At 34.5% G+C, this 11,439-nt stretch overlaps 1 protein-coding gene across 2 annotated transcripts; it reads left to right on the top strand.

Annotated features, from left to right (window-relative positions):
* The first annotated feature begins 2,252 nt into the window (after positions 1-2,252).
* LOC102585719 (protein transport Sec1a-like) lies at positions 2,253-8,910 on the top strand. Of its 2 annotated transcripts, none has more exons than XM_015305843.1 (18): positions 2,253-2,297; positions 2,409-2,505; positions 2,614-2,646; positions 2,921-3,049; positions 3,336-3,527; positions 3,617-3,700; positions 3,776-3,874; positions 3,957-4,027; positions 4,283-4,379; positions 4,865-4,990; positions 5,085-5,180; positions 6,039-6,152; positions 6,243-6,320; positions 7,035-7,246; positions 7,517-7,607; positions 7,692-7,781; positions 8,326-8,431; positions 8,552-8,910. In XM_015305843.1, the coding sequence occupies exons 1-17, from the start codon at positions 2,254-2,256 to the stop codon at positions 8,380-8,382; spliced, it is 1,710 nt and encodes a 569-aa protein (XP_015161329.1). In that variant the 5' UTR covers position 2,253; the 3' UTR covers positions 8,383-8,431; positions 8,552-8,910. The 2 variants fall into 2 exon arrangements, with proteins under 2 accessions (XP_015161329.1, XP_006368001.2); XM_006367939.2 differs by having other exon boundaries at positions 8,547-8,910.
* Positions 8,911-11,439: the final 2,529 nt, after the last annotated feature.

Raw genomic sequence — 11,439 nt, 5'->3', positions numbered from 1 at the left:
ACCCCCCTTACGCCTCACACTTACCACCAAATTCCCATATGAGTTGTACCCATTTCCAAAATTTTCTGTTCATCATTTGTGTTAGTCATAAGCTGTTAATAAATTTTGATTAACTTTTATTGGGTAAGAGGAAGGCTGGAAATGAAATAAGGCTTTTGTTTTAGAGGACTTTCACTTGGTCTTTCTACTTCATAGTATCTGGTTGTGACCATGCTGCTAGGGATACAAGGAACGCAGGGCAAGATTGATGCACTGTTTGGTATTTATAGATTAAGAATAGTATAATGGTATAGCCCTGTCCATTGAACCATGACCTGTTCTTTATTTAAGTGTTGGGAATAATAAGGAAAATTCTAGTACCTACTGATCTAGGAACTTTTCATCAAAGAAAATAAACTTTTATAGTCGAGACACAAATTACTTTGATTGCAAAGCTTACCATTACAGACATCTGACTTTTCCACTCTTTGCTAGTGTGATAGTCTTCCATGATCTAGACATCTCAAAGCCTAGGGAAAGGAATATTCCAGTGATAATAGAGGGAGATTCCACTTCCCATATTTATTAAACAAAGTTCCAATTGAATCAAACAATCTCCTCTCCTCTTAAATATAAATCTCAAAGTCTTTGTTTCGGCCTCTTCAATCCTCTTTTTCTGTTTTCATGCAAATTCCTCTCTCCTTCAGTTAATAAGTAGGAAATGGTCTCAGGCATTCTATAATCTACTTGACCGAGTTTAAGAAGTTTTGCTTTCCTATAGTCCGCCAGTAATGCCTCCATTTGCTTCCTCTTTTCAACTTAGGATGCCCAATGCCTGTCATTTCTGTCTTAATGAAGTAAAAATATTTTTGAGGTCTTACAAACCTTATAACCTGGAAGGAGTGAAATACAAAAGAACAACTACCTAACTATTTTCACAGACTTCTTTTGTGGCGAGATGCAATTTTTTATGCTTTAGAAGGGCATAGTCCAGGAATCTTGGTCATTTTCTATTCCAATGGAATTCCTGGGTTGAATGTAGGCTGGAGAATATGTCTTATTTTATAACCGTACTTAATAATCTTAGATGTCACGTGGTCTGCTATTTAAGTTCTGATAAAAAATTTGAAAATTCTATGCTAAAAGCTGAGAAAAATATTTTCAAATGATCATAACATTTACCCTGGATTGCAGGTTGAAAGCTTTGTGCATTTAAGCTTTACCAGTTCTTGTAATGAGAGATTATTGTGCACTAAGATCCCTACTGGTTCACTAAAATCTATTGCCTATCCTGTCATAATAATGTAGAAGAGAACCTTTTTTCACACTTTAGGATGTTTGAGTAGGTGGAAGCCATATTTCCCTTTTAGTTGTTTCTCAAAGTAAGAAAAAAAAGAGATTTTATTCAACTCTGCATAGTTCGCAATAGTCAAAGACTGAGCTTGATGCCATCAATGCTTGGATTAGACTAGAGATGATGTGCTTTTTTCCTCTCTCTCTCTCTCTCTCTCTCTTTTCTTCTAAATACCTTTTGCTGTCCATTTTTGCAGTTTAACTTTAACCTAGACTATGGCCATGCTTTGCATAGGATACAACTTGTCTTCTATGACTGTTTACATAAATACCTTTTTCTGTTGTGTTATCTTCTCTTTTCATCAAATAATGCTTAAAATGGTAGGAGTGAACAAAACTGACAGAATAACCTTGAGAAGAATGTAACTATAAGGACAAAAATTTCATTTTAGAATGAGAAAAAAACTATGTTCTGAGAAGATGATTAAAAGACAAGCGACCCTCTGCTTCAAATGTAAGAAATGTATTGATTTGATTATATGAATTAACAAACTTGAAACAATAGGGTAAAAGATAAACAGTATTGGATGAAATTACATAAACAAACAAAAGAATGTGCATGTCCTTGGAACTACTAAATAACAATGAAATTAGTTGAATTACATACAAATTATCCATTTGAATAAATAAGAAAACAACGTAGTTCATTTTTAACTAAATCTGTTTAATTACTCAAAGAAGCAAATTTAAATATTATTCTCCGCGTGAGATTTGAAGGAACAGGACCTCATCTATGGCTTGAATAAAGTTTACACATTTTGGTACATGATGTGGACTTCTGCATGTACTTTCTTCTCTGTTATGTTTGATCTCTAAAGTCAGTTTATTCATTGATTCTTTTCCGAAACATCAGGTCATTTTTCCCTCTGCAGCACTTACAAATGAGAACTAACAGTTAAAATTTGAGTTTGCAGTGTTGTCATGTTCTTGTCCGATATGTCAGGAAGAGAACCTTTATACAGGAAGTATGGACAGGATCCCATTCTCCATAAAATTTTGTGTACCGTACGTTGATCAATTTAATTGAATCCTCTGGTTCTTGTCATCTTACTTCTATTATTTACCTATCTTTTCAGAGCATATGTATACTTCAGTCACCCAATACCTAAGGACCTGGTTGCGCGCATCAAGAATGACACAAGTGTCATACCCCGTATAGGTGCACTAGGAGAGGTAATGATCACATGTCTCTGTCTACAATACTACATGCATCATGAAAATGATCTCTTCACAAGTTTGACTGAATCTTCTTTTTCCTTCTTTTTTTTTGGCACAATGCAGATGAATTTTGAGTACTTTCCAATAGACAGCCAGGTAATTTGGCAAATATCTCGATGAACACCTTTTTTGCTTTACTTGGAGCATTTAGTTCAATATCTGTTTATAAACTGGGAATTATATTTATTTATTTTTACAATTTTGACTAATGAAATATTATGAAGACATGAAATGGACCTGAATTAAAAGGAATAGATGTAGAAGATTCACATAGAGGATCTCAACTAATTCGTAATTGAGTACTCATCTGTTGATTAATTGAAGAATTATGCAGATAGCGACTTTTTTAATCTGTCCGTTTTTATCACAGGGATTTGTCACTGACCATGAAAGAGCACTTGGAGAGTTGTTTGGTGAAAGTGCTCAAAATTCCCGGCGTGCTGAAGCGTCCTTGAATGTAATGGCCTCAAGAATTTCCACTGTCTTTGCTTCACTGAAGGTAACTTGAACTTCACCAATGCTCTTTCATCTGAATTTTATAAACAAACCAAAAGACTACTGGTAAAAGCCTTGAATTAGTTTATGTTGCAATTATTCTATCAATAAAAAAAATTTGTTGAAAAGGTTGGTGCAATTATGATTCTCTTTAGGTAAAAGTAAAGTTTTTTGGTGGTGTAAAAGACATTGCATTTTCACGAATGTCTTTGATTTTTATTTGGGTCTCTTCCAGTTACTGTTCCCTGTGACCAACTTAATTTTGCTAAAACTCTTGTCTTTACATCCAGGAATTTCCTTTTGTGCGTTATAGAGCTTCCAAGGGACAAGATGGATCAACAGCGACAAATTTCCGTGAATTAGTTGCTGGAAAGCTTGCTACAGCCATATGGAACAATATCACTACGTATAAGTCTAGTATTCCTAACTATCCACAGAAGGAGACATGTGAATTATTGATTCTGGACAGATCTGTTGACCAGGTTTGTAATTGATTTTGTTGATAAAATAATAATCAGCACTATCTATGTTTCGTTTTTAACTTGATGAAATGATGAATCTTCTCGTTTAGATTGCTCCTGTGATTCATGAATGGACATATGATGCCATGTGCCATGACCTGCTTGATATGGATGGAAATAAATATGTACATGAGGTACGCATTGCTTCATGTTCTGGATCTCTTATATCAATATTCTCCTGAAGTTTGACCGAAATGTATTCACATCAGGTTCCTAGCAAAACAGGTGGTTCACCTGAGAAGAAGGAAGTTCTTTTGGAAGATCAGGATCCTGTCTGGTTGGAGCTACGGCATACTCATATAGCTGATGTAAGTTTCATGAATTACCTTATTCCTTTAATGCTTGTGCATGTCATATGTACTTCAACTCCTAACTTGAAGACTTCATCAGGCTAGTGAACGACTCCATGATAGGTTTACAAACTTTGTTTCTAAGAACAAGGCAGCACAGATGGAGCAGAGGTTGGTGTTTCTAAAGCTATGAAATATAATTTTTATTCCTTTGAAAACTTTGTGGAAACCTGCATCTTAATGAGTATAGCACGTACTCTGCTCCATGTCTGTGGATGATGCAGCATTCAGTCACTTGTTAATTGTCTTAGTTGTTACCAATTGATCATAGATGTGATTTGTTAACTACAGATGAGTAGATTTACAGAATTTTATTCATGAAACTTCCTTCTGATGATTTCTCAATTCAAATTTATTTTTACTTAGAGATGGAAGTGAATTATCTACACGGGACTTGCAGAAGATGGTTCAAGCATTGCCACAGTATAATGAACAAAAGGAGAGACTATCTACCCATGTCGAGGTTTGTTCCTTGGTCAACTGGATCCATGCGTGGACTTCTTTGTTTCTTTCAAAAAGCAAACTTAAAGCTTTATCCCTTCTTCACATTTAATAGTTCTTATGGAGTAACACTTTAACAATTAAAATCGTTCTTGAATAGAGGTGGACTATAAGAAATTAGACTTTGAGGTACTTCTGGATGTACGATTCTTAGGAGCTAGTTTCATTGGTTTAGGTTTGTATTCTAAATTTGTATAATCCCTAATAACAGCCAGCTTCTTACTGACCCCTTCTGTGGTAGAGCTCATGGGGATGGTCATATCTTATTCGTACACAAAACCTGCTGCAAGTGTTTAAAAGTCATAGCATCTTCCATGTCGTTGGTCTTACCTATGTTAATATCCATATAGTTATTCTTTAGTTATTTAGGAACAATTGAATTTGACAATGTGATGAACCTAGCCTGCAATAAAATGCTGAAGTTTATTTCGTTACTTGATTGATCAGATTGCTGGTGAGCTTAATAAAATTATCCGAGATACGGGTCTTCGGGAACTTGGACAGCTAGAACAGGATCTTGTCTTTGGCGATGCAGGAACAAAGGAAGTTATCCATTATCTGAGGTCGAAGCAGGTGGAAATTTTTGTGCTGGCTCAGAAGAAATATTCGAACTCATTGTAATTTCCACTACAAGGCATGGTCTAAGTAACAACTTTGCTGCATGCAGGATACTTCAGGTGAAAATAAGTTACGCCTGATGATGATTTATGCATCTGTGTATCCAGAAAAATTTGAGGGCGACAAAGCAGCGAAATTGATGCAGGTATTTACTACATGCTAAATTTTTGAAACAGTCTGAATTCCATCTAGCATATCATTGAGGTTTTGTTCAAACAATCTTATGGTAGATTGGCACAAGTATGTGGACACATAAATAACTGGAGAGTAGTAGTTTTGTCTGTTGATTTAAGGGGAAGAAAGAATCTTCTGAAGAGCAACTGGAATGATTTCGTGATGCATCAAGAAAAATGATGCCCGAAAATCACTGAAGAATCCATAGAATGCTTAGTATCAGAAGAGTATGAATAGGATGTTGCAAACAATATAATTTTCCAAGTTCAAATGTTGGGGTTTCTATGCATGCTTCCAAATAATACAAGAACAATAAAAAAAGTAAAAGAAAAAGATGGTTTCTATGAACAACAATGCAGTTGGCTTAATTGAGGCAGTTTTCTGTTGTGATTTTTCGAGCATTTATTTTACCAAGTACAATTATAATGTCACTGGATGTAGTTTAGAAAATGTGACATATGAGAAGAAAATTTTGGAGTGAGAACAATAGATCAAGAGGAAAAGTTCTAATTTCTGTAACAATTTCACCATGTGGACCAACAAAAGCTATCTCCTCTACATCAATGCTCTCAGGATTTCTTGGCCGCCTTGGTTACTATTTATAGAATGAACCAGTTTTGGAGAAAATAGTTCTCAACCAAATGTTTTTATGCTATAAGAAAAATATGGCCATCCCTAGTTTATCCATATTCTATGTCCTAGAATCAACTTGTAGAGTTGTTATTTTTTGTCTTAAATGCATGGCTATGTTTTGTATTGGCTCATTTGTACTGCTACTTGAATCTAAGGAAAGTTTGAAAATTTTAATATAGATTCTTTTTTCCCCTAGTTAGCAAAACTGTCACCTGAGGATATGAAGGCTGTGAAAAATATGAGAATGCTAGAGGGTTCAGAAAAACGGAAGCCAAGTGGAAGCTTCTCCCTGAAGTTTGATTCGCAAAAGGTAAACATTAAAACTATCCTGGAGTCTTCAGCTCTCATAATGACTGAAATGAGACCTGACAGTTGCTAGATTTTGTTGTTTGCATATTAGAAAGGGAATGCAGCTAGAAAGGATCGAACTGGAGAGGAAGAAACATGGCAGCTATTCCGGTTTTATCCCGTGATAGAGGTTTGCTATAAGACTTCTCAATCCTCCTTTGTATATAATTTTGCAGAAGTAAACTCGCAAGATATTTCATCTTTTGTTTAGTGCTTATAAGATTGGTAGTATAAGAGGGTTGCAGTTTTTGTTACCAGCCATATTATTATATCTTCTTCATTTTCTAGATTAGGTTGACTTTTAGTATGGAATAGCAAATTAACTGCCAACTTTGCGACCAGATAGAGGTTAACTTCAAATTTCTACATGAACTGTAGGATTTAGGTCCTAATTGACTTACTGAATCCACTAAACGACCTAGCAATGAGAATATCTAGAAGATCATATGACTGGAAGATCTTATTGCATGCTCCACATAGAGGATACCTTCCCAGTACTTTTTTGAAATGGAAATTGCTTAAAGACCAATTCACCTGCTTACCATTGAAGGGTTCTGAATTATATTCCAGAAAACTACCATACTTGGAAGCAGGGTCAATTGCCATTGCCTCTCTTTCTAGAACTCTATTTTTTAATTTGGGGACTACAATGCTCACAAAGAAAGAAATAATGCTTTTATAAGAGATGCTTCTTCAAATTGCCATTGTGTGAAAGCAGAATACATTCAGCTTTGGTTACATTGTAGACTTCCCAAATGATTCATGTTTAATTAAATAGCTCTTTGAATGGCTTAGCTCATACTTCATACTTCCTGAATGATATAACCAATCTTGCTTCTTTCAGGAGTTGGTTGACAAAATGTGTAAAGGTGACTTGTCAAAAGATGATTATCAGTGCATGAACAGTTCTCAAACTGCTCCTCGTGGGGTCAATGGATCTTCTGCAAGGAATGTCCCACCAAAGGCCACTACTGAATCTACTAATCCACGCTCAGTGAGATCAAGGAGGACTCCAAATTGGGCACGTTCTCGTACTTCTGATGATGGATATTCAAGGTTCTCCCATGGAAAAATCGTCTTTATTAGAGTTCCTTTTTTCTTTTTAACCTAGAAGATCCAGGCCTCCTGGACTTCCATATGAAAAAACTGTCACTTTTTAGTAAAAAGAGTACCATATTTATTCATTTAATTTTTCATTACTATTTTCCATGGAGTAGGATTTGCATAGCATGCAGCATCTAATTTTAAATATGTTCGAAAAATTGTTCATTGCATATTTAACATTCCTCATCTTGTCTTGTGTGTCTTTGTTGGAATTTTCTCTAGTGACTCTAATCTCAGAAGTTTTTCAACTGATTTTAAGAACATGGGACAACGGATTTTTGTTTTCATTATCGGTGGTGCAACTCGATCTGAGGTAATTCCATAACTTTTGATTTCCATCCACTGCCTTTCCACTTAGGCATCTGAAATGGTATATTGTTGATTTTCTTCTACGCAGCTTAGGGTTTGTCACAAGCTTACAGCAAAGCTAAGGAGGGAAGTGGTCCTTGGTACAACTAGTCTAGATGATCCACCTCAATACATCACGGTAATTATACTTCATCCAGGAGTTTTTGGTCAGGTGTCTTTGACTTCGATTTTCTAGAATTCAGACAATCTTCCTCTCTTAAAATAAAATTAAATTGTGTGAATAATTCTTTACATGCTTGCAAAACATTCATCTTAAAATGATCAATCACTCGGAGACTTCTCTAGATATCATTCCATTATTCATGAGCTAAACTTTTAGTTTTACATAGATGAGTTAATTAATCCATGTCAGATTAACCACTTCAATTTTGGTTGTATGAGAATATTGAATCTATTAAAAGGGTCTTTTGCAAAGGCATGCAAGCAAAGTTACCTATTAATCTCTGATAGTCCTTCTCATCATTTCAACATCCAAATTGTTTGAAGTGTAATCTTACTGGAGAAGCAGCTTTTCAGGCTATTATAGTGTTATAAAAATTGCCAAAGTTAGAAACTGTGGTGATGGCTGAAATCAGAAAAAGGAATTAGTGCATCGCTTTCGTAACCCTAATAGTCAAGTGAAATATATCCTCAGTCTGAACTCATCTCATCTTGTTTCACAGAAACTGAAACTGCTATCAGAGAAAGAGATTGCAGTAGATCCTGGCCTCGGAATTTAATGTAGTATTTGGGATTTGTAGAGTACCTTTTTTCGTTGACACCCAGAAGGTCAGTGAGAAAGCTAAACCAATCATCGCTTTATGTTTTTCCTCTCCTTTTTCTTCCATTTGAAGAAACTACTTGATCCCTGCATCCAAAACCAACTTTCTTTAAATTTTAAAAGTGCAGGATGCACATGGCAGTTGCTTAGTTTCTGGTGCTTCTTTTATTGTTTTCACGAGAAGAATTTGATTCACTGCAAAGGCATATATCAATTTTAAAGAAGGCTTCATGCTACTGGAGTCTGGATTTACACATGGCAGTTGGTTGACTGCTTTTATACTAATCTGCAGCTTAGGTAGAAACTATCTATAAAAGAAGATATTAAAGAAACTTCCTTCCAACATTCATGAGGCTGTGAAGGAGTTTGAGTACAAGTTTGCTTTTTGTTTTAAACTTCAAACACTAAGCAGGATTACAGTCTTGAATTTTTGTAATTGTATTAAATATAGTTGGCCAAGTTTATCTTAAAAGAAGAAAGATTGTTTGTATCTGTAAAAGGAAATTTTCTGTTTTAATAGACTATCTTCAATGCCTTTAATTTGGTCCAAAACTGGAGTCAATTGGTACCTTCTCAGTTGATCAAACTTTATATATCATTTGCTTACTACTAAAATTTCTAGTTAAAATTGTCATAACATTACACTTAATAGTGTTGAATGTAATTCTTTTCAAGGCACAAAATTTTGTAAAGAATTTCATATGGCAAAGGTGTTATTATTATAGGATATTTCATCTACTGAAAATCAAGTTACTTGACAGAAATCAAATGAGAATGAAATGAAATGTAACATAAATGCTAGCTTTGATATTCATAACAGTCCAACTGCAAGAGGAGATTTCATCAATGGGCAAGCAAGATTTTTAAATAAAATACCTAGCAGTTATTTACAGAGATTATGGATGTTCTGGAAACTCTCAGTTTGTTGAAGAGTGGTTATGGTAATACTTGTGTGGTAATTGAAACAGATAATAAGTTAGTTCATCAAGCTCTTGAAGGAACATTTTAATAATTCTTATTTTGTTTTCCATTTTTCTAGTTAGAAAATCACTGAATCAAGGTGTAATTGTTGATGTTTTACACCTTCTTTGGATGGTTGTTAGTCATTGTATTGTATTGTTAGTTCTTTGCCACAGCCCACATGAATGATAATGATAGCTTACACTTACATGAAATGGAGTACTCTTCTTCTTGAAGACACTTTTTGGCCTATGTATGGTTAGTTTAAATTAAATGTTTGTTTTGATTGTTACTTAAATTTTATTGTATCTTATTGTTTAAATTCATCGTTAGGTAACAACAAAAAAATCTATTTTATGAAACGACTAATTTGGTGTGATCGCGTCGTTACCTCAACATTTTCTTCTCATTTTGTCTTTATTTATTATTTAATAATCATATTTCATCTTTTATCCTACCTTTTCATTCTAGCTCGACCCCGTAGTACCCTACTTTTCTTGCAGGTTAATCATATTCAAATTATGAATATGTGACATTATGAAGAACAATACAATCTATCCAAACACTATATTCATTAAACACAGTATAATACGATAACAATATGGTACATCTTTGATGTACTAACTAATCTTCTAAATGGGGGTCTGCCCACCATCTTTTATTTCTAATGTACTAATTGAGAAGACACTTTTAATTTATGTACTAACTAATCTTCTATCCTACTTCTCGTCAGAGGCGTATCCAGGATTTTGAGATGATGGGTGCACTATTACAAAAAGGTGGATCTAAGATATAAATTTGATCGATTTAACATTTAGGTTCTTATCACTAAAATAATTAAAATTTTAAAATTATAGGTCTAAAGTTATTTTTACCTATCCAAACCACTTAGAGAGACATTACCCAATTTTAAAAAGAAAATAAAACAAGATAACTAAAAGATTCAAATTTCTAACCTCACTTTGAGAGGTGCACCTAACATAATCGCACGATATAATACTTCAAGTGTGGGTTCACATATCTATATTTAAATATTTAAAAAAAATATAATACTACTATATATGATTTCAGGAGGAGAGCATGGGTTCACGTGAACCCGGTGACCCCTTCCTGGATACGCCTCTACTTCTCGTCCTCCACATCTATCGAGGCTCATATTATACCTTATCAATTTACCCTCAATATTTCTTAGGCATATCTCTACCCATCCTCAAGCCTACTAACGTGAGTCGTAAATGTTCCTTTTTTTTTTTAACCAGGATAGTAAAATTATATGTACTATAGTAAATTTATAATTAAATTTATTTTTACTGTTACAGTGTGTATAGTTTATAGTTTTTTAATTCCTCTAGCGAAATGTACACACTCAACGTGCATTTAGCCGCAGCTTCGTGCTTGAATTGATAACACTTGGGCTACTGCTGAAAATTTCGATTTGAGAAATCCATTTTCGAGATTTACAGCATTCAGCAATGGATTCGATGCTTCCGATTGCGATTCTGTCGGCGATCATCGGAATTGTGATTGCTTTTCTAGTTTTCGGGAACTATTTCCAAAAGAGGAAATCGGAAGTTGAATCTGTCGCCAAGCCGGAGACAATTCAAACCAATCAGAAGACTTCAAAGCCTCAGCATTCTCACAAAAATACTTCGAAGAAAACGCAAGCTAAATCACATTCTCACACCGCCGATCATAAGGTAAAATTGACCCTTACATTTACTACTACTATATTTCTTTTTTAATTTTGAAATTTCTCTCTTTTTTCCCCTGGCTCTAGGGTTTGTTCATGCTTTTGGTTACTGAGTTATTTAAATCTCTTAATTTTGCGTTGGAAATGAGCAAATCTGTTGTGCAGCTTTGATAATCTTTAGGTATTCAATCAATTAAGGACGCTTCAATCTCAAATTAGTGGAGTTGGCTTCTTTGTAGACATTTTTGTATCAGTTTAGCTCTAAGGCGCACTTAATTTAGTATTTTTGTCATAATTAGACTACTTTTAAGCAATCACGCTGCTGCAACATGATACAATTAAGCTAGGGACAACATTGAAAAGTAA

This window comes from Solanum tuberosum, unplaced genomic scaffold, assembly GCF_000226075.1.
Source record: "Solanum tuberosum cultivar DM 1-3 516 R44 unplaced genomic scaffold, SolTub_3.0 scf01268, whole genome shotgun sequence".
Lineage (NCBI taxonomy): Eukaryota > Viridiplantae > Streptophyta > Magnoliopsida > Solanales > Solanaceae > Solanum > Solanum tuberosum.
This window is presented reverse-complemented; position numbering and strand designations above follow the sequence as displayed.